Source organism: Sebastes umbrosus, chromosome 12, assembly GCF_015220745.1.
Source record: "Sebastes umbrosus isolate fSebUmb1 chromosome 12, fSebUmb1.pri, whole genome shotgun sequence".
NCBI lineage: Eukaryota > Metazoa > Chordata > Actinopteri > Perciformes > Sebastidae > Sebastes > Sebastes umbrosus.
This window is the reverse complement of record NC_051280.1, coordinates 30,694,113-30,718,417: the sequence shown is the minus strand read 5'-3', so window position 1 is coordinate 30,718,417 and position 24,305 is coordinate 30,694,113. Positions and strand designations below refer to the sequence as shown.

The 24,305-nt window shown below is 39.1% G+C and overlaps 1 protein-coding gene across 1 annotated transcript; it reads left to right on the top strand.

Moving 5' to 3' along the window:
• The first annotated feature begins 1,506 nt into the window (after positions 1 to 1,506).
• On the top strand, positions 1,507 to 11,763 carry olfml2bb (olfactomedin-like 2Bb). The gene is made up of 9 exons (XM_037788760.1): positions 1,507 to 2,238; positions 4,979 to 5,251; positions 5,407 to 5,514; positions 6,486 to 6,650; positions 6,785 to 7,124; positions 8,578 to 9,045; positions 9,157 to 9,333; positions 9,632 to 9,828; positions 11,123 to 11,763. Exons 1-9 carry the CDS (start codon positions 1,780 to 1,782, stop codon positions 11,510 to 11,512), a joined length of 2,577 nt encoding a protein of 858 aa, XP_037644688.1. The 5' UTR covers positions 1,507 to 1,779; the 3' UTR covers positions 11,513 to 11,763.
• Positions 11,764 to 24,305: the final 12,542 nt, after the last annotated feature.

Here is a 24,305-nt window from a genome sequence, read left to right as displayed (position 1 = left end):
TTTTTAGGGGGGGTACCGGGTGTCTTTAGTGTTAGGTAGCAGGTCAACAGTAGATGTCACATAGAAGTGGTGTACATCATCTGGAAGCTGGGAACCTGGTGATTAATTTGAGATGCAGCTCAGCAAGCAACAGGATGTCGACTGCAGATCACTTAACGGCCACTTGTGCAATTAATAACAAGGATTTTTGGAAAGTTACATATAGTACCTTTAAGAATTGATAAAAAAAAGAATAATAATCCCTCCAATATACGACATTAGGACACCAAGACCTTGAGGAACACCATAGAAAAAGCCATGCTGTGATTTGGGATCAAAAACTTTTGACATTTGGAGATTTCTGCAAGAATTGCATTTCTTTTGGCGATTGGATGGCGAGCACTTCTGTTGTGTAAACTGCTCAGAAACCCCCTTATTGTCAATCTACCTAGGAAAGCCATCCATCCTCTGATTGCTCTAGGTCTCTAGTTTGATCCATCCATCCTCTGAATGCTCTAGGTCTCTAGTTTGTGGCTGAAAAGTTTCATGAGGCTGTGATTATCCTAGAGGTCACCACAGGTCATTTTATATAGTGAGGTCAAATTTTTTTTTTTTTAAATGCTTTCACTCCAATGAAATGTCTCCTATGGGGACTAACATCATCACACATGAATACAGTTGGGCTCATTGGATCCACAAGAGTCTCAGTTTTACAGTGATACCCAATTTATGTAATTCCAAGACTGTTTAGGGACCCCAGTATGCAGAAATATTCAAACATCATTTTCAAAATAGGAGAAAAATATTTATACACATGCATGTTTTTGCCTCAAATCTGCAACTCTCTCTCTCTCTTTTTCTCTCTCTCTCTCTCTTTCTCTCTCGCTCTCTTTCTCTCTCTCTCGTTTTCTCTCTCTCTCTCTCTCTATTTTTCTCTCTCTCTCTCTCTCTCTTTTTTTTCTCTCTCTCTCTCTCTCTTTCTCTCTCTCTTTTTCCTTCTTTCTCTCTCTCTCTCTCCCTCTCTCTTTTTTTCTGTCTTTTATCTCTTTCTCTTTCTTTTTCTCTCTCTCTTTTTCCCTCTCCTCTCTCTCTCTTTTTCTCTCTCTCTCTCTCTCTCTCTCTTTTTCACTCTCTCTCTCGCTCTCCCTCTCAATTCAATTCAATTCAATTTGCTTTATTGATCATGACTGTCAGGTGAACAATATTGCCAAAGAGTCAATTCAATAATAAATAAAAATAAAAAAAGAACAAAATAAAAACAGAAACATATATATACACATATATACAATTCACTAAGCAAATTACAATATAGAGATATTTAAAAAGAACATGCATGTAAATGTAAGAAAACTGTTTGTTGTGTCAATAAAACAAACAAACAAATAAAAAACAATTAATAACAATATATTGCAATATCAAAGGATAAATGTAAAAAAAAAAAAAAAAAAAAATCTCTCTCTCTCTCTCTCTCATTCAGTCCTGGTTTGGACCTGGTCCTGTGTAGAGGTCTCTCTCTCTCTCTCTCTCTCTCTCTCTCTCTCTCTCTCTCTCTCTCATTCAGTCCTGGTTTGGACCTGGTCCTGTGTAGAGGTCTCTCTCTCTCTCTCTCTCTCTCTGTCTGTCGGTGCCACCCATTTCTTTTTTCCATTCATCCTTTTAATGTCATCCAAAAGAAGAACTGAGTTTTCAGGCTGAACTTGGAGCGTTAAGACGCGTTTAAAGACCCACCGGAGCGTCGTTTTTACGCGTTGGATCACCGGTGGACTGTTGGAGACGTTGTCTGCTGTTTTCTGTGCAGAAATGTGGCGCAGATTCTCATTGCTCATTCTCTGCTGTGCTGTGAGCGGTCTCGATGCTCTGGAGACGACAGAGCTGAGTCAACCGGACCAGGATGCTCTGGCGACAGCGGAGGACAAAGCGGAGGACAGTCTGCAGCAGCAGTCCCCGAGTCCTGCTGGAGGAGCAGAGGACAGTCTGCAGCAGCCGGAGGACAGAGTGCAGCAGCTGTCCCCGGCTGGAGGAGCAGAGGACAGAGTGCAGCAGAAGTCCCCGGCTGGAGGAGCAGAGGACAGAGTGCAGCAGCTGTCCCCGGCTGGAGGAGCAGAGGACAGAGTGCAGCAGAAGTCCCCGGCTGGAAGAGCAGAGGACAGAGTTCAGCAGCTGTCCCCGGCTGGAGGAGCAGAGGACAGAGTTCAGCAGCAACCCACCGCCGAGCCTCTGGAAGAGGAGCTGGACAACCAAGAGAATGTCATCAGCCAGGTCAGGGTCAGCCACAAACTGCATAAAAACAAATTCGCAGTTTCATGACAAAATTGTGCACAACAAACGTGCAAAACTAGTATAAGAAAGATTTCACATATTTTTTTAGAAATTTTATTTCATGAAAAAAAGTCATTGTATAGTAAGTTGAAAAGTTTTATCGAAAAAAGTCATGAAAAAAAGTCATGGTATAAAATGTCGAAAAATTGTGAAAAATGTTTTGAAAAAAAACAAAAGTTATAGTATAGTATGTCAAAACATTTTATGGAAAAAAGTCATGGTATAGTATGTTGAAAAAAAGTTAAAGTATAGTATGTCAAAAAAAATGTAAATAAATAAATTGTTTTTTTTTGTTTTTTTTAAAGTCGTCGTATATAATGTCGAAAATAGTAATATATAGTATGTTGAAAAAAAGACAGTATAGTATGTCGAAAAATGTGATGATAAAAAGTCATAGTATAAAATTGTGAAAAATTTTGAAAAATTTTATGAAAAAAAACAAAAGTTATAGTATAGTATGTCGAAGAATTTCATGAAAAAAAGTCATAGTATAGTAAGTTGAAAAAAAGTTATGGTATAGAATGTCAAAAAAAATGTATGGAAAAAAGTCGATTTTTTTTTGAAAAAAGGTCGTCGTATGTAATGTCGAAAAATATCATGAAAAAAATGTTAAAATATACCATATTGAAAAATGTAATGAAAAAAAGTCATAGTATAAAATGTAAAAAAATTGTATGTAAAAAAACAAAAGTTATAGTATAGTATGTCAAAAAAAATTTATGGAAAAAAGTCATGGTATTGTATGTCGAAAAATTTCATGGAAAAAATGCTAGTATAGCATTTCGAAATTTGTTTTTGAAAAAAAAGTCGTCATATATAATGTCGAAAAATTTCATTAAAAAAGTTTAAATATACTATATTGAAAAATTTAATGAAAAAAATTCATAGTATAGTAAGTTGAAAAGTTTTATGGAAAAATAATTTCATGAAAAAAATCATAGTATAGTATTTCGAATTTTTTTTGGGAAAAAAAAATTTGTCATATATAATGTCGAAAAATGTCATGAAAAAAAGTTAAAATATACCATTTTGAAAAATTTCACGAAAAAAAGTCATAGTATAAAATGTCAAAAAATTGTGAACAATTTTATGAAAAAAAAACAAAAGTCATGGTATAGTATGTTGAAAAATTTCATGAAAAAAATCATAGTATAGTATTTCGAAAAAAAAATTGGAAAAAAAGTCGTCATATATAATGTCGAAAAATGTGAAAAAAGTTAAAATATACCAAATTGAAAAATTTCATGAAAAAAGTCATGGTATAGTATTTTCAATTCGGCGTTATCCAATTTACCGACCAGTTTAAAAAAAATTGTTAAAGGGGAACATCACCTAAATTAATAATTCCAGTATGTTATTTCCATAGTCTAGGAAAGCTCAATTAGCATCATTAGTGAACATGAGTTGCTCTCTCTCTCATAGCCAGAAACCAGAGGAGGAAGTCTCAAACTTGCAATGTCATAGGGCAGGGTCCCTCCGGCCGCGGTCGGGTGGCTGAAGCAGGAAAAGCCAACACTAGGATCAGCATTGATTCATGGAGAGACCTTTGTCTGGTCAGCTAACATTACTGCCAAGCAGCTGAAATATAGAGTGATATTGTGGTTTTAGCTGACGTGTGTCGCCTCACTGTTTTGACCGATGCTCGTTCATGTCTATGTAGAGCGAGCACAAGCGCGAGCCCGACACTGACTTTCATTGACTTAATGGCCACAGGTGTCGCTGTTAACAAGCAATTTCTGATTCTTACATAGAGTCCCTTTAATAGGTCGTGGACAGATTTGTTTGCTTTCACCTCCATTGCTGACGGTTTACCGGTACGCTTGATCTGCGGCGAGAAATTAGCAAACAACAAAAAAAGGCAATTGAAAGACATTTTCAGAAAAAAACGCACTGCTTTTGCTGCATAGCCAACATGAAACTCGTGAGCTCGTATTTACAACATGGGAAGTCGTGTACACAATTGAAAAAAATGTGTGTGCTAAACAATGATTATCCTGATAATGGTGTGCAGTATTAAATTACCAGAACTTCAACACAAGACCGGTTTAATTTTCCTCTCTCCACGAGACTCCATTTGATCTCATTTGCCGACCGTCTTGTGTGTCAGATCACATCTCACTGACTCCATTTTCCACTTCATCGAGTGAAAACCACATGAGAATTCAAAGCACTTGTGCTTTTTAACTGTAAACCATCAATCTCTCATTTCCAATATGAAAACGAGATCTAGTGATCATGTCACACGCAGCAGTTTTTACTTGCAAAACTAGGCCCGTATTTTACTTTTCCTTTGAACGCAATCCAAACCCCACAGTTCGTCAGTTCAGCTTAAATGACGTGTAAATCGGACCCAGGCCTCTCTGTGTGTGTGTGTGTGTGTCTGCACCACGGCAACAGGGTTGCATCCTTCTGGTGGTTGGTTATGTAATATCCTTCAAACTGTAAGTGCTCCAAACCAAAAAGTGTCTGTTAGTAAACGCCTGTATAGCTATCTTCTTCTCAGGCAGCTCGCCACTGCTGCAGCTGCAAATCATCACCAACGCTGCAACTCTGTTTCTTTTAGTTTTCATTCAAGCATTTCTGCTTAATATATATAGTAGAGACTAATACAAATGATGAAATAAACATTCATATTAAGTCGAGTTAAAAAGTTAAAGTTAGTGTATTATTTCTCTTTCAGTTGCTGGGCGATTACGACAAAGTAAAGACGGTGTCGTCGGGGTCCGACTGTGTGTGTCGCTGTATTGTTCGACCAATCAAACGCTCTGACTGCAGCCGTATCCATGACAGCGACCCGGCATCGCAGTCCCAGCATTCTTACACCGTGGAGACGGTTACCAAGGGAACAGACTGCAAGAAGTGTGTGTGCATGGCTCCGCCTTCGGCTGTCAACCCCTGTGAGGGAGAGTACAGGTTTAAAAAACTACAAGAGGCCGGCAAAGATGACATTAAGGTAGAAACACACACAATGTTTTCCTATTGGCTATTGAGGACAAATTATGTCTTGAAGTAGTGTAGAGTTTGAACTTGATGATTCCCAGAGACCTAATCAGAGTTTTTTTTCTCTCATCTCTCTGTGTCATTTATGTCGGTGGTTTTGCCTGTTAGTTGGCGACTATCATTGACTTGTTGGAGGGCTCTCTGTACGGGATGGACCTGTTAAAGCTCCACTCTGTCACCACCAAGCTGCTGACCAGGGTGGACAACATGGAGAAGGTGAGCACACACAGACACTTGCTCAGGACTCACTCAGGATCCATTATACACTGTATCTAGAAACATGGTATGTAGAAACAGCTGTTTGCAGCATGTAAAAACAGCTGTTTGCAGCATGTAGAAAGAGCTGTTTGCAGTGAAGAAACAGCTGTTTGCAGTGAAGAAACAGCTGTTTGCAGCATGTAGAAACAGATGTTTGCAGCATGTAGAAACAGCTGTTTGCGGCATGCAGAAACTGCTGTTTGCAGTGAAGAAACAGCTGTTTGCAGCATGTAGAAACAGATGTTTGCAGTACTAGAAACAGCTGTTTGCAGCATGTAGAAACAGATCTTTGCAGTGTTAGAAACAGCTGTTTGCGGCATGTAGAATCATATGTTTGCGGTGTTTAACAGCTGTTTGCAGTGAAGAAACAGCTGTTTGCAGCATGTAGAAACAGCTGTTTGCAGTGTTAGAAGCAGCTGTTTGCAGCATGTAGACACAGATGTTTGCGGTGTTAAACAGCTGTTTGCGGCATGTAGAAACAGCTGTTTGCAGTGTTAGAAGCAGCTGTTTGCGACATGTAGAAACAGATGTTTGCAGTGTTAGAATCAGCTGTTTGCAGCATGTAGAAACAGCTGTTTTCAGCATGTAGAAACATATGTTTGCGGTGTTAGAAACAGCTGTTTGCGGCATGTAGAAACAGATGTTTGCGGTGCTAGAAACAGCTGTTTGCAACATATAGAAACAGATGTTTGCTGCATGTAGAAACAGCTGTTTGCGGCATGTAGAAACAGCTGTTTGCGGCATGTAGAAACAGATGTTTGCAGCATGTATATTAAAACAGAAAGTGATTGGTATCCTCTCATGTCTGCCGTGCGTCTCGTACTTGTGTCTTATCAAGAGCACATTTTCCATTTGCCATTGAGTATGCCACTGTGAATCCTGTTTTGGATGGACTGTTTATGTGCTGTCATCATGTGTGTACACTCCAGGCTGTGGCTCGTAATTTTACTGAGAGAGCGAGAGAAAAAGAACGTGCGAAGGAAAGAGCAAAAGAAAAGGAGAAAGAGAAGAAGGCCCAGCAGAAAAAGAAGAAAGTGAGTGATTTGGAGCGTGCAGGACAGAAAAGTGGAGCAGCTGCCTACGGCAACAAGCAGGTATTAACTGTCTGAAAATCTGTCTAACGTATCAGAAACAAAGACAGACATCTGCATTTTCAAAAAAAAAATTATTATCTCTCTACTGAAAATCTCATATTCTTTATAAATGAGACAGAAATTTTCTGTTGCAGAAGAATCAAGAAGGTCAGCTGAAGAAGAACCAACAGCAAGATGGTCTGGAGCAACAACAGCCGGCCGGGAATAAGACGGGAACTCAAAAGCCAATCAAAGACAAGATAGAGCCAAAGCAGCCAATCAAAGACAAGATAGAGCCAAAGCAGCCAATCAAAGACAAGATAGAGCCGAAGCAGCCACTCAAAGACAAGATAGAGCCGAAGCAGCCAATCAAAGACAAGATAGAGCCGAAGCAGCCAATCAAAGACAAGAACAGCAAGGTCATCAGGGGCGTGACCTTTTACAAGGCAGAGGAGGGGAGCTACAAAGATGAGGAGAAACGTAAAGGAAAGAACAGTAAGTCTGTGGTCGAATAATCCTTTTTCTCTTAGGAAGGTTCCTAACGGAGTGAAATGACCCGGAAGTATCAAGTAACAGCCGTGATGAGAGCTGTTCGAATTCTCCAAATGCTGAAGAAAGGAGCTTCAATGCTTCCTTTAGTATCTCCTCTAACAGAGGATACACTGGACCATCCTTTACCAAAGGAAAAGAGAGAATAACATCCCACAATTCCTTGCGGCCGCAGCATTTAAAGCACCATTCTGCCGTTTATGAAAACAAACGATATGCTTATCTTGCATATTATTATCAGACGCTCATACACTAATTGGGATTCATTTTTAATATGAGTGGACAGTGACAACCATTTAGTTTCATTTTATGTAACAAATACCTCAGTAAAAAACAGTTGGAAGAAGTACATGGTCCTACCCCTTCTCCATAACTCGAGCAATTAACTCAATATTTATCATATGATCCTTTGTTTATTTCAATTCCAACCTTGGTAATGAAGTGATATTTTTCACCAGTTGTCCACGTTAGGTCATTTAATCCTTTATTATCTGTTGATAAAGTGTTCCAGCAGCAGAATAACCTGCAGTATCTCTCTTTCACACCGCGGGTGAAACAGTCTGTCACTGAAAGAGCTATTTAAGAACGCATGAGGGGAGCAGTGCCTTTTGTAGTCCGTCTTCAGAACATTGTAGTTTCACCAGGTCACTTACATCCGCCGCTGTCATATCATAATTACGGAGCCTATTGTGAAAGTGCAGTCGGATTCTCTTAACACCACGGTTGTCTTTTCCTAAGTCCTTCTGAATTCTCCTTCTCATCTTTCCTTGACCTCGTGACGTTTTCCATCGAGGTCGAGGAAAAGTGGTTAGGAAAAGACGTTAGGACGTCATTTATGAAGTCTAACATCACACAGCCTTGTTACGCTAACGCTTCTATGTCACTTTATGTGGAAAAACTGTTATGACTTGATGGCAACTTCCAATGTCGGTAGGCCTCATTAAAAAGAACGGTGCTGCGTTTCTTTCATGTTTTTCAGTGCTAACATGTTGACCCAGATCGGCGTGATGTCCTCGTATATCACACTTACAAATACGGCAAACTGCCTTCAAATCGTCGGAGAGAGACAGAAGCCTAAATAAGCAACTACACTCTAGAAACAAGCCCACAAAGACCTGCAACCACTAATATTTGTAAGCAACTTTTTTCAGGAAAACAAGCCCAAAGTCGCTTAAAATAAGCGGACTTGGCAACTCTGCATGTCCTTGCGATCTCACTCAACGATACGATCTTCTGAAAAATACACTTCACTGCAAAGCTTTGATTACCACGCAGCAATATCTGCACCTGAAACAGAGGATGTGACCACCTCATCATTTGAATAAAAAAAGCTTTGTTCAGCTCTAGCAGGCTGATAGAACCGTAATTCAACATATCTCTCATTTTACTTCTTTTACAGCAACTTCAAATGCTTCAGTGGACTTACTGATCTCTGAGCCGCTCCCACCTACCAGGACTTTCCCCACCAAGAGTCCAGGACCTTCAACCACTGTTAGCACACAGCTAGACTTCTTTCAGGACCTCTCAAGGAGACCAAGCCGGCCTGCAGCCACCCAGCAACCAACTACTCCTCCGACTACCACCCAACAAACCACAACCACAACCAAACCGGTTCCCACCACCGTCATACCAACGGCTGAATTAACCACTAGCATACCGCCAACAACTCCCAAACCAACGACAGCCGAACTGACAACTACTTCCCGACAAACTACAGCGACTATTCAGCCTACGCGGCACGTCGACCAGCACACCACCTCACCCACCGTTGATGCGTCTCCAATGGCAGATCCTCAGCCAGCATCCAAAAGTCGACTCAGCTGGACGGAGAGCCCCGCTGACCAACCGAGGACCACAAAAAAGCCTGGTAGAGATACAGTGTATAGTGTCTAATAGTTTATCTGTGCACATATTGTAACAAATACTCTATAGAGTCTTGATTCACGGTGTCACCTTCCGTTTGTGTGTGTTCTTGCAGCAGTGTGTAAGGACACGGTAGCCAGCATCTCTGAGCCGGTTCAGCAGAACTCGTACGGCTTCAGCGACGGAGCCTGGATGAGAGACGGTCGCGGTCATGGCAACGTCATCTACCTCACTAATGGTCACTATGGCAACAACCTCCTGGAGTTCCGAGACATGGACGCCTTCAAATCAGGTATATGAGTCGTGGGTATAACAATTCATTTTACAGGTCCGCAAATTTCATGGTAACTATGTGATAATTAGCAAGTAACCTAATTTTTTTAATTAATATTTACCTAAAAATTGATAGAAAATGACTTTATTATAAATGTTATTTAATAATTATATGCTAAAATAGCACTTAATCGTTAAAATAGGCCCCTTAGGCTTGAGAAGCGGCTGTGCGCTGCTCTTCATTTGAGGTGATATGCAGTCATGGTTATGTTGTGGCTCGTGACTGTATGTTTTTTCCGTGTGCTCTTCCTGCTCAGGTCAGGTGAGTAATTCGTACAAGCTGCCGTACAGTTTCACTGGAACGGGCCACGTCGTGTTTAACGGAGCTCTCTACTACAACCGCGCCTTCAGCAGAGACGTCATCAGATACGACCTGAGACGCAGATACGTGGCTGCCTGGACCACGCTACATGATGCCATACTGGAGGAGCAAGCTCACAGGACACAAAGTGAAGTAAGACCCGTGGTAAACTTTACGTAACTGTTGATTTAACGGTACAGGAGAAACTCTATATGGTGATTTACTAGTGGAGTGTACACTCGGGACACTTAAGAGGGTCATAAAAGGTCAGTGCGGGGAACAAAAACACTACAAATCACCGGAGTTCAAAAGGGCAAATAGCGAGGAGTTGAAACAACTTGCTGTAGTTTGGTTCCCTGTTCATTTCAATTTCAACTAGGGGTGTAAGAAATCGTGATATTTTGTTTTGTGATACCAGATCGATTCTCAAAAACACTGCGTCAATTTTTAATTAATAGTTTAAATGCAAAGATTAACTCAGTCAATACTTTATTTCATTTGCAAAGAGATGCATCCTGTCCTCTCAAAGTAGCGCTATGAATGATGATGATGAACGTACGCCAAATATTCACTCTCCTTTAGCTCTGTTTTGGTCTCCTCCTCCATCTCCTAAGAATAAAATCAGGGTTCTTTAGTTGATAAATACTCCGTTATGTTCACCATTAACTTTGTCTTTCTGCCATTTGGTGCTGAGCAGTATGGAGGACAGAACGTGCCAAAATAAAAAATAAATTACTGGAAAAATAAATGAATAAATATGTCATTAAATGCAGCAAAAATAGTGTTAAAAATAAATGTAGCCAATAATTAATTGATAAAAAAATTAATAAAATACAAATAATTGAATACAAATAAATACATAAATAAATAAAAGGGATTCAACAGAACAGTAAATAAATAATGATGATAATAATAATACATTTATTTATATAGCACTTCTCAAAACAGATGTTACAAAGTGCTTCACAGACAATAAAAGCAGATAAAGTAAAAACAATATATAGCAATATAATAATAAAGAAGCAAATTAAAACATAAATCACATTTTATCAATTAATTAATGGCTTTTTTTATCTTTAATATTATTTTGCTGCATTTAATGACATTTATTTATTTATTTATTTATTGAGTCATTTATTTATTTATTTATTGAGTCATTTATTTATTTATTTATTCATTCATTTTAAACCAAAACAGTTAAGTTGGTTGCCACGAAACCAAAAACAATGTGCTGAAAGAGGCTGAAAGGCTCTGTAGCACTGCAGAGTTGGGTGATAATTACTTTATTTGCTGGTTCATCACTATAAGAGCGGCACCTTTCACATACAAGTACTCACATTGTTAATCTAAAAATACTGATTATAGCTTTAAAGGTAATAAAACTTTTAAATATGAATGTGTTTTAGATATTTGTACTCTGTAAGTTACAGCGTGTTGTATTTTCCAGGTGGAGTTTGCTGTTGATGAGTCCGGCCTGTGGCTGCTCTACCCGGCTCTGGACACAGAGGGCTTCCACCAGGAAGTGATCCTGCTCATCCACCTCAACCCCCGAGACCTGCAGCCGATGCAGAGCTTCCGCACGGGTCTCCGGCGGGGTCGCTACGGCAACAGCTTCCTGGTTTGCGGCGTGCTTTACGGAGTGAACAGCATGGAGCACCGCTACGCTAACGTGACATACGCCTACGACACACACACGCTCACGCACACCGTGCCGAGCCTGGCGTTCACGAACATGCACGCGCACACCTCCCAGCTGGCTTACAGCCCGCTAGACAAGAAGCTGTACGCGTGGGACAACGGACATCAGATGACGTATGACGTCATCTTCGCTTATTAGCACAATGAATGGACTTAGTAACGTAGCATATCCAGCAAACAAAGCTGAGGACTGAAGAAATAAGATAATAACTGAACAGATGACTGTGGATCAGTCTAACTGGATGTGTTTTTATATTGACCTCAGCTGCTGCTTTGTCACACACACAGTCAGTATCAAGCAGCAGGAGCAGCACTTAACTTGAAATATATTCACGTTTGGAAAAAGACAAAAGACCCCAGGGGTCATATGAATAAATGTAAATAAATGTATTCACATATTTCTCTATTTCTCCAAAAGGAAACTTTACCCTTTTTTAAAAATGTATACCTGCACAGCTGTCCACTCCCACATTTCAGACAAGCGGTTCTAAAAATATTCAATAATTACCCCGTTAATGCCATTCTTCTAGAACATGTGCTTCCAGAATTTGAGTTTGTAGACAAACACACACTTTATCACATCAAGTTTATTTTTTATAAATGGTGATCACTGTGGAGGAGCATCGCAGTCGCACAACAGTTTGTGAAATAATCACGAAATTTAATATATTGATTTGTGTACATAGACATAAACAAGAGCGACGAACGCCGCGTAGGAAGGAGGTCAGGGTGGATGGGAACTTCTGTACTTAAGTAACAGCACTTCCGGAGTTATTTTAACCCAAAACACGATCTTTTCCTAAACCTAACTAAGTAGCTAGTTTTCGTCACGTAACTTCCGTATTTAAGTTACACAATATCGGGTGTTTTGCCTCGCTGAACTGATGCGTGATTCATACGTCGGTTGTTCACACCAGCTTCGTTTCTGTTGCTGCTGCTGCCAGCCTTTCTTTCTACATAGAGTTTGCCTTTCATAATGGCCATTTCATTTCATTATAAATGTCATTTATATTTATTTTAGACAGAAAAAAGTTAAGAAACGTGTGCTCATTTGTAAATAATAGTAATAATCCACATTTAAAACCCCGTACTTTATTCATTCAAAGAGCCCTGCAAGTCACTGCATGTTCTACAACACTGTCCTGCACATATTTCAGAATAAAAGCCTCATGTTAACAAATGAAGGAATTCTGCCCACAGAAAAAAAAAAACGCTTGAGGGCTTTTATTTTGAAATGAAAGAAGGAAATGTTGAGTTAAAAATAAATCTTCACTTTTTTCATGTCCGTGACATATTCGACAGATGTCTAGACATTGAAACTGTAGTAATGTTGCTGATATGATGTCAATATACAGTCAATAGATCACTTTCACTGTCTGTTGTTGTTGTGAACCGCGCGCAGCTCACGTTAAAAATAGGCGAGACCTTGACTCTCTAGAAGAGACGCAGCTGGCACGCAGCTGAGACGCGCATGAGACGCTGTTAACCTGTTAACATGAATGCCAAAATAAAAAACAACAGGTAATGCAGCCGCCACTCGCTCCTGACGTTCCTGGTGTGGACAAGCCGTAAGCCTAACCAAGTCGATCTTTCCCTAAACCTAACTAAGTAGTTTGACTTTGAAAAGACTGGAGCGGAAATTGACACGTGCGTCACGTGTTGCTGGACATTCGTCACGAAAAAAAAGTCTATGTACACGAATCAAATAGTTTCAATTTCGTGACTATTTCACGAACTGTCGTGAGACTGTGGGACTTAGGAGGAGCGTTCTCCATTATATATACACTTTAATTTCACATAAAAAAAAAAATGCTCTTCGAAACTTTCTGCCTGTAAACACTGACCAGCCTCTGGTTTCTGTTATGACCTTCCATGAGGTCAGTGCTTGGCAATCGTAAAGAGAAATTAACCTAGTCATCTGTACAAAATATGTGATTTTAACTCTTATGAAAGGGGAACTTTGCAGAGTTTAGGAGAGAGCACTATTCAGCTGGATCGGGAGAGTGAGAGGTTATGATGTCATCAGGGTTATTTGTCTCAGCTTCGGCTTTGAAGGATAAATTTAGGTAGTTTTTTTCAACCTGGACCCTATTTCCCCATGTTGTGTTTAAGTGACTAATGGGAGTAATAATCTTTAAAACTGGTCCAGTATTGAGCGATAACAATGCTGCCACTAAATGAGCTGCGATATAATCATATCAGGCAACTCCTCTCCGTCAATGTACGTCCACTAACGGTGTTTGTTTTTGCCACTGACAGGCTCAGATTGTTATTACAAGTGTCTGACAACATTATGGAAAAGGACCCTACAGAGAAATAAAACCTGTTCTTTACCTTTCGCTTGATCCGCTCTGTTTGTTATTGTGTCATGTGACTTGTTGCCGGAAGACGACAGTTGAAACGTGAGTGAAAGTCGGAGAGAGAAGTGTTGTCAGAGTTTGTTGTGTTGGAGAACAGAAAGCGTAGCTTAGTGTTGTCGAAAAGATGTTTATGTCATAGCTGAATATTTAGACGATTTTCACAATGTGTCGACTCGGATCGGGATAAATGAGCGTTGTGTGCAAAAATCGATCATTTTATCTTGTATAGTGTGTCATAGCACACGACAACCGACGCCACGTCTGGGACGCCTCAGGACATCCCGACAGAAAGTCTCAAGCATGTTTGATTTTTTTTTTTGCTGACCACAACATGTTATGTCATGGCCGTGAATTTGACCGGCTGAGCACTGTTGTCCCTGAGCAGCTGTCAGTCACTCGTGAACTCCGATCAAACGGTCTAGAAACTGATGACTCAAGATGCAGATACTTCTGTAAGTGTTGCATCTAACGTTGCCTTTGATTTCAGTATGTAATGAAGCAGCAGCCTATTTTTGTGTATGGTCAAAGTCTATATTGTATGTTTTTTTGTTATTGAATGTCTGCTTAGTGAGTTGCATATTTACGTTCACATTTGTCCAGTGATGTTCTTATCACAAGGTTTTAGTACAGGTGGGAACAGGAGTGGAAGCTGTAACCCTGGTACAGTAAATACTTCATCTACCATTGAAGTCCATTCAATTAAAGCTCAAACTTTGCTTGTTGAAGAAAATCCCAAGACAAGGTTGATTTCAGCTGATTTACTACAAGTTTGCCTTTTGGTAATTTATAATAAAATATTGCAAAAAAAAAAAAAAAAAAAAAAAGATGAAGGTGAACAAGCTTTCTCCTTTTTCTTTTTCTTTTCTCCCCAGTCCGTGCTGTGCATGTCCAGCCTGCTATGGACATTATGTCTGGGGTTGATTTAGTTTTCCTGGAAGCAACGGAGCCACTGGAAGGATCCCAGGGTGGAAAATAAGCCCCAGCCAGATGCTGGTGAACCTCAGGACACAGACCAGACCTTCTACATGTAAGAGAGTCTCACATATAAATAAGATCATTGACTGGCGTTTGATAAGACTTCGTTTTCATTCCAGTCTGGGTTTGTTCAGCACAGCCCAGTTCCTCTTCACATCACATCAGTCCAGAATGAAAATGCACTAAAAATAATCAACACATTTATAACAATAACATATTTTTAAAGCATGCGAGCACGAGGAGAGTTAATAGCTCTGCTTCATGGACTGGTTAATGGGCCCTCTGCTCCAGCCTCGCAGCCTCTGACATGTGGTTGCTAATGGACTCTCCAGAGAACTCAACCCGACACGCACACTAACTTTCAAGGGAAATATTAATTGCAAAAAATACTCCTGGCTCCTTAAATTAATGGTACAATCCTGCACTGTGTTTTTGAAGCAGCTGCACATAAAGTAAGACATAAATAAGACCATAGAAAAGAAAAGGTTTCAAACAAAACAATTCCAAAATGTGTGAACGTTAACATCAACAACATATTGACTATTAGTGAATGACTTACAGCAGCAGGAATGTCCCAGTGAAGCTGATTGGATCCTCTGGAGATGACATCAAAAGTTATATAACCGGCATGTTTATGTGGTGGTGTCTGTGGGTGGTGCATGTGTGTGTGTGTGTGTGTGTGTGTATGTGGTAAGTGACCACCTAGCAGGATGCAGTAGAAAGGCGCCCATTCACATGTATACTCAAAAGACTCACCAAGCTGAATGTGTGTGTTTGTGTGTGTAACTGTCTTTAAACCACTTGGTCTGAATGTCTCAGAGCATGGCGACCACACACACACACACACACACACACACACACACACACACACACACGCACGCACGCACGCACGCACGCACACACGCACGCACACACACACACACACACACACGTCCCTGTACTTCCTTTTTGTGAGAATCCTCATTGACATAATGCATTCCCGAGCCCAGGGGCGGGCAATTATCTTTCCTGGGGGGGGCCACATGAGAAACTCAGATTGTTGCCGAGGGCCAAAATAATTCTGTAATGCATAACCTCTGTTTTATCACAAGATTAAGTTATAGAAAACATACTGTGCACTTATTTTTTTCAGCATTTATTATACTGAAAATCACTCCAAACAGCATATTATAAAGAAAATTACTTTGAACCCTACCGGACTGACTGTTTTGGGTAGTAATGATTCCATTAACAAAACATTTAACATTTAACTTAAAGCTGGAGTAGGCGAGATTGGAGCAAATATGATTAAAAAAAGTTATTTTTATGAAACGGTCGCTATATTGTGACAGTAGTACATGAAACAGGTATCTGAAAAAAATCATGTTCCCCTGTGTCCTCCGGTGCTCTTGACGGCATCTGCAACATTTCACAGACCGGAGGAAAACAAGCAGTCAGAGCTGATCTGAGTTCTGCTGTCCAGCTGCCGTCTATGAGAGCCGGCTGTCAATCACTTGCGAACTCCGATCAAACGGTCAAACTAGGCAGCGCTGATCAAATATGAATCAATATTCTGTTATGCTAATGCCTATTTCTCGCCTCAAATGTTTTCAGAATCATCTTGTAGTGCACGGTTTAGCTGTGAAATGAGAAAGTTTGTGACACCACCGCCATTGTGAAATTTGGTGACAGAACGCCAAGTTCCGTTCACATCACCGGAGCACAGCCAATAGGAACGCTCTCTCAATGAAATGACCTGTGATTGGTCAAAGTCTCCCGTAGATTTTTTAAAGCCTAAAAACAGCCATGAGGAGGTGCAGAAGTCTAGTTATCTCTCACAACACTTTAACATTTAACTTAACATTAACTCCTAAATTTCCTTCTTTCGTTGCATGCAACTTTGTGAAAAAAGGTCCTTGCTGCTTTCGTAGCTTAGCTAGCAATCCCTCGGCTGTCCTCACCTTCTGATCTACAGATAGGTTTCTGTATTTTTACCGCATGTTTTGTCTCAAAGTGATGGCTCAAGTTGTAGTCTTTGAATACAGCCACATGTTCGTTGTAAACTAAGCACACTAAGCTTTATTGTCAACCTCCGCGAAAAACTACGTAGCAGTCCATGACTTATTGTCATAGACGTGCCGCCTCAGCAGGTGACGCTACTTCAAACATTGCTCATGTGTCAATTTGCGTCACTATCAAGCGTGACAGGAAGAAGCTCACTCACGATACACGAGCGTTTAAAAATAAAAGCTATTTTCTTGACTGTTTTTTTAGCTTCGTAAGTAAAATTGTGTGGTTTGTCTGAGACCTCCCGGGCCAGGCAGAACCATCACGAGGTCTGCCCTAGCCCCTTACCCGAACCTTAACCATCACAACTAAATGCCTAACCCCAACCCTTAAAGTAACCCTAACATAAACCTGATTCTAACCTGGACCTTAATACCAAGTCTGAACCCTCAAACAGGCCTTTGAAGAAGTGAGGACTGGCCAAAATGTCCTGACTTTCCAAAATGTCCTCACTCTGAAGGTTAAAAACACAAATTGGTCCTCATAATGATAGACATACAAGTACACACACACACTCCAGCTATCTGTCCAAGTGCACAGAGCACAATGTCTGCTTACAACACACACACATCACACACGGCATAATGTCTGGTTTAAAGATAGCAGCGGTATCTGCATACACATTCCTGACTACCACTGAGCTAAAAATCTGTACAAAGAAAGAAAAAGAAAGGGGGAGAGAGAGAGAGAGAGAGAGAGAGAGACAGACAGAGAGGATAAAGGAGAGGGGTTATCATGAAGATCGACACTCCAGAGAGATAATTTGTGTTTAGGAGATTGTAGCCGAAATGAGAGGTGACAGAAAATCCACCGAAGGAGTTTGTGGAAAGCGAGAAAAGAAAAGAAAATGGTGGATGGAATATTAGAAAGCAGAGGAGAGGTGAGTGACGAAAAGAGAGCAAGCAGAGGTGAAGAGAGGAGGGAAGTGGTGGAAAATAATAAAAGAGGGCGGAGGAAATGGAGAAGCAGAGATGAGAAGAGGAGGAGGAGGAGGAGAAGGAGACAGGAGATACAGTTAATGTGACTCCCAGACATCAGAGTTCAACATCTGCTTTGTTACTCAGACAGACAGACTAAAGATGGTTGTGGTGCATACAAAATGATGGATGTAAGATAAAATGACCAACAGCTCAGGTAGATTATAGAGATATAAAACTGAAGATTTGGACGAAAAATATGATATCGTTGGAGACTAACAGATGTTGAATCACGCAAGAATCCTTTAGTTTGCCATGTCAGTCTGCAGCCAGAAAGACAGAAATAGCTCATTCTGGAAAGCATGAATCTGCAAATATTGCACTTTCGACAGACTCCCACAGTTTACTGCCAAAAACGTTTTACATTCTTTTGACTAATGACCGCAACTAATGAAAATCACCTTTCCTGGAAGGTCCAATCAGAGACTGCAAGATCTTAGTCCTGAGTGCTTTTAAAGAAGTTGTACCCTGAGTAACCAGACACAGAAACCGCAGAGTCACAGGGTCGGGGGGGTTTTGAATGTGACTCACATCCTCCATCGTGTCACTCCTTTTCTCTCTCTCTCTCTCTCTCCTGCTGTCGTTCCTGTAACTCTTCCTTGGATCTCGTTACAGGAAGCAGCTTAGAGTCAAGGCAATAAGCAAAGCTAGAGTGTCAGACATCCACATGAAAGCTCTTGCGTGTTTATGATGCTACTAACTAGTCTCGACTGCAGCCGGACACATCTGCTGTATTAATCTGATCTCATTTTCTCCATCCTGAACTCACTGTGTGTGCAGGAAAACGATAACTAGCTCGGTATGCAGAAGTTTATTACCTGACAATGATTGTTAACATTGTCAAGTCTATTTTAAAAGCACACTATGCAGAAGTGACTGTGACACAGATTTTCAGGGCATCGGTGAGCGTCTGTCGCCCTAGTTTTTGCGGTGTGTCCCGCACCGTCGGCACTAGTCTGCCCCTGACGGCGGCTTTTTGCACGATTCAGCATGTTGAATCTGCGGTGGAGCTTGTCGGTGAGAGAAATCACTCCGATTGGCTGTTCAGCTTTAACAAATCATTTTACAGCTAAACTGTACACTATAAGATGTTTCTGAAAACATTTGAGGAGAGAAATAGGCATTAACGTAACATAATATTGATTCATATTTGATCAGCGTTGCCTAGTTTGACTGTTTGATCGGAGTTCGCGAGTGATTGACAGCCGGCTCTCATAGACGGCAGCTGGACGGCAGACTCCAGCTCGGCTCTGATTGGTAGTTTTCCTCCGGTCTGTGAAATCTTGCAGATGCCATTAGGAGCACCAGAGGACACAGAGGCACATGATTTATTTTCAAATTACCTGTTTCATGCACTACTGTCAGGATATAGCGACTGTTTTAAGAAATTACTTTTTTATCATATTTGCTCCAATCTCGCCTACCAAAGCTTTAATAGGTTTATTTTGATGACAGTACATAACGTATACAGTATTTAAGTTTTGTCCATTCAAACATAAAGGGCTGTAAATACTATTGCTGACTCCCATAAACTTAACAGACAAGAAAAGATATCTGAAATGCTTAAAACGGTAATGCAACTAATCACATCGACACATGTGAACTAATAGTTTCAACAATCTGCAAACTGAAAATCTATTTCAGTTTCATTGTGAGGTCTGAAGGCTAGAATAGGAAACACAAAGAAAGAAGAAAGATTCAAACAACAGACAGATCTGACCCCTTGTCACTACATTTATAAGACAAACACTCAGTATGGCCATTAAAGGAAAAATTCAGGCATTGTGATATAAAAAAAAAGAAGTCATCTTAACAGTTACTGTCTCAAGCAACATCTGGCATCTGCATCCCTGCACTTAATACTTTTATTACTGCAATCACTCAATGTCAACTTTATTAGCAGACACACCACTACAGACCTTCAGGAGCATTAAAGTGAGAGCACTGGCTGTCCTGGGACTCCACCAACACGTCCAAGTTCACCAGATCAGTAACCACAAACACAATCATTTCATTAGATTCATTTAAAAAACATGCAGGACGGTTTAAATCCTGCACGTTTGGATGCTCTTACAGGCCATAAAGTTAAACAAAACCATCTGAGGAGGAAGGAGGATGATGCTTTTATGGATATTTGAACAAAGTGTAGAAAGAACCATCTGCCAAGGCGGAGTTCATGTTGTATTTCAAAGTGTGGGTTGCCAGCCTTGGGTCTTTGATTAGCTTCATTGTAGAGATACAGCAATACATAGACTGTCTATTAAGTGCATTATCTCCACACTAGGATGGCATTGAAGGTTATTAATAAAGGTTGTAACTGTTCAATAGCAGATGTATGCTGATGCTTCAAAACATTATGCAGAGGCAAATACAGTTTATAACATTCTGTAATTACCAGCCGTGACAGCGTGTTGTTTTCACCTTGTGAGTGTTTGTCATCATGGCATAATGTGGTCCTGGAGACACCTACTATAGTGGGACAACCCAGTCGCCAGAAAAAATGTTGGTATTGTACATTTCTGCAAACCACGGGATACGTTGAATATCGTGTGTCTGAACCAAAACAAGTTTCATAAATACGTTTCATATCATCATCGTATCACGCTTGCAGAAAGTCACAATTCCATGTCGTCAACGTTGTGAAACGATTAGGTTTAGGCAACAAAACTACTTGGTTAAGGTCAGAAAAACGATCATGGTTTGCGTTCAGATAACGTAACAAGGTAACGTACCGCAAGGTAACGTAACTCAAGGTAACGCACAACGCAGCGTAACGCAACGCAGCGTAACGCAACGCAGCGTAACACAACGCAGCGTAACGTAACGCAGCGTAAAGTAACGCAGCGTAACGCAACGTAGCACAGCGTCACAACTCGAGCCTTCAAATGGCAGTCCACAAACCAATGGGTGACGTCACGGTGACTACGTCCACTTCATACATACAGTCCGTGCAGTCTATGTTGGGAACTAGATGTAATATTTCTGTCTGTCTGCCGGAACCGGGGAAGAGGCCCTCTCCCCCCCACCCACGGTGCGATCCCATTGCAAGACGGTCTCTAGTTATTCGTGCATATGGCTTTTGCAATTTGTTACTCATCAGAAGTGGACATTCAAGTTCTGTAGCCTCTTAAGATCATGTCAAAGATGATGTGACATTTCATACAGCACTGCTGTAGCACTGTGGAACTGGACCTCCAGACACGAGCAGTCTTTCATTTATTTTCCTTCTCTTGCTAAGGAGGGATTGTGGTTAATGTGGTCAACCACAATCTCTCAGGATCGCAGCTGATAAATGTAAGTATTACAGGATCTGCACATATCCACACACACATACACAGACTGTGGGAAGTCCCCTTTAATTGATTCCTAATTCCAGTGCTTATGAGAGCATGGAAAACTCAGACCACATCCCCAGTCTCTCTTTCCTTTCTTTTCTTTTCTTTTCATTTTCACACATTTTCACTTTACCTTATTTAAACCCTTTTTCCACCTCTTTTACATAACCCTCCCTTTTTTGTTGGCGGTCACGTTTTCGCTCCTCCTCCACCTCCTCTGCACCAAATTACCAGTGTGTGTTGGTCCAGTTTTCCAGGCGTCTGTTGGACAGAGCAGCTGAGTTACAGTCCAGCGCTGCATGGTGAAACAACCTCACTGGCTGTAATACCGCTCACTGTAACAGCCCACATACTGTACTGTGATGCTCACACTGATCTGCTGACTCTGAAATAAGAGCCTGCACACTCAGTAGCTTCAAATTGTTGCTCAATCATGTTTCAAACTAAATGCTTAGTGATGATGTGAGATCTTACAAACAAAATGTGCATGAAGTATTGTCAAAACTGTCCTAAGGATCTGTGTAGTGGCTGATCAGGACAAAGTTCATACACAAGTAGATGAACATGTAATGACCCTACTGAAATTCTGAGCTGATATTTGATTGTTTATCCAGAATAATAACTTTATAAATGATTAATTTACTGGATAATTTATACAAAAGTCTGGATATAAAACTATTTTAAAATATTTTTTTTCTAATCTAATCCATATTTGTTGGTGTTTAGCCTTTCAAAAACAACGTTTTCACTGCGATCAAAAACAAATTTGCTCTCCCGCTTGACGCACACAAAGGGAAGCATGCAAGTCCGGGGTGGTCTAGCAGAAAACTTTACTTTTATTTAACCACAATAACAAAAAAAATCTATTTTGGCTCTATCGCTATTATAGTAAATTATTTAAAGTGACTGTATGTAAATTTTTACACATTTTTAATAATTTTTTTATTGCCAATGTGTGAACAGGTTGTAACCTAAAGAATTAAACCTTCCGTGACTTTCTGGGTTTCCTCTCTCAGCCTGTAGACTGCTTTCAATGTGAATAATAATAATAAAAAAAAGACTAACTCATTTAATAGACTGAATCACTTTATTCAAACTGAAGATTTAGTTAAAGGATTTGTAATTTATTTTAGGGTGATGACGTTGGCAGGGCTCAGCTTTTCTTAGCTTCAAGGAAAATAGGTTTGGTATTACAATGGTAATGCATAGTTTCAATATTTACCATAATTCATATTTTTTCCAGAAATCTATTTTTGAGAAAAGGATGGAAAAGCCTCTAAAACAATCATGAGCCAAAACAACTCTCCACTGTACGACGGCGTATTAGGGCCATTGTAGGTAAAAAAAAAAATAGTACGAAGCCGGTTAATATTCAGAGAATAATATATATATATTTCTTTAAATAAATATAAATTTATTTTCTCGTAAATTTACGAGTTTATAATCTCACAAATTTGTGAGTTTTTTCTTGTAAATTTGCCACTTTAATCTCAGAGAATATTCAAGTTTTTTTCTCATAAATTGTCTCTGAAATTCTGAGTCTTTATATATAAAATATTACCCCCATCCCATGGCTCTGTAATTATTATTATTTTTTTTTACCTACAATGGCCCTAATACACCGTCGTACCACTGAAGACAAATATGATGATAATAAACTAATCCTGATAATACTGATAAATGTCTTAACAAATTATTACAGTGTCCATCCTCAATATAAGGAGAACACAGTAAAGTTTGTCATCTGACAACCATTTTATTATATGAAGTAAAATGTGAAATAGCTTCTAAAGCCTAAACTGAAGAGATCTTAATTAGAGATAGAACATCATTTAAATTCTTCTGCTTTATGTTTTATTATACTTTACAAAGAAGCCTCTCATCTTTCCCATGTTTACATGCTGATGCTGTTTGCTTGTTACAGGCGCAACACTTCCTGCATCTGCTTCACATTCAGGTCTGTCACTGGTTCTCTGGCTAAAATGCTTTTCTCCAGCAGCTGGAGCTGATCTGCCATCTTGTGGGCCCCGTTTGTTACTAAACATGATGTCTGCTGGGCCTCTTCAAAGCAAGACTGAGACTCCATTGGAAAATACCAATTTATCAGCAATGGTTCTTACCATGCATTACCTTCTCTACATGACACGTGCTGTTTGAATAACAAAATAAGAATAACATACTGTATGTACAATAATAAATATATATATATTAGAATTTTAATCAAATCACGGAATTCAATAAAAAAGGGGCCTTATTTTCTATGTCTCTGTTCTATATTCAGCTCGTTGTTTTCTGTCATTGTTGATATTTGTCTGTTTACATATATGTGTTTGTGTCTACACTTAAACGTTTTTTGTTGTTGTTTATTTGTTTATATGTCGTTAAGGTGGCCAGCTTATTTGCCCTTGCTTTTTGTTTTTTATAAGTAATATGGTTTGACTAAGATTATGATTATTATTAGTATTATCACTTTTCTTTCCCTTCATTGGCTAAGGACTACATTTAGAAAAAAAGGAAAAAGGAAAAAAATAATATATATATATATATTATTTTTAATTTTTTGAAATTTCTTTTAAAAATAAAAAAAGTATATATATATATATATAGATATATATACAGTATATATACAATTAATAAAAGAAACAAGTATAAAAAAGTATATATATATATATATATATATATATATATATAGTATGTATATTTATATTATATTTTTTTTAATTTCTTTTAAAATAAAAAAAATTCTAAAAAAGTATATATATATATATGTATATATATATACACACAGTATATATATATTTATATTATTTTTAATTTTGTTCTCCTTTTTTTTATTTACTTTGTTTTCATTCTTTTCCTTTTCCTCCTCCGAGGACTAAATTTAGAAAAAAAGGGGGAAAATAAAAAGTAAAAAATGTATTTATATATATCATTTTTTTTAATATATATATATTATTATTTTTTATGAGCATTTATATAAATACTCATAAAAAATAATAATATATAAATATATTATTATTTTTTATGAGTATTTATATATATATATATATATATATATATATATACATATATATATATATAGGACATCAGCGATTATAATAATAATTATTATTATTATCATTATCATTATCATTATCATTATTACTATTATTATTATTGTTATTATTATCTTTAATTGAGCTTTAAACGCATTAAATGAATCATGGCGCACGCTGCATTAGTTAATTATTAATAAGTCA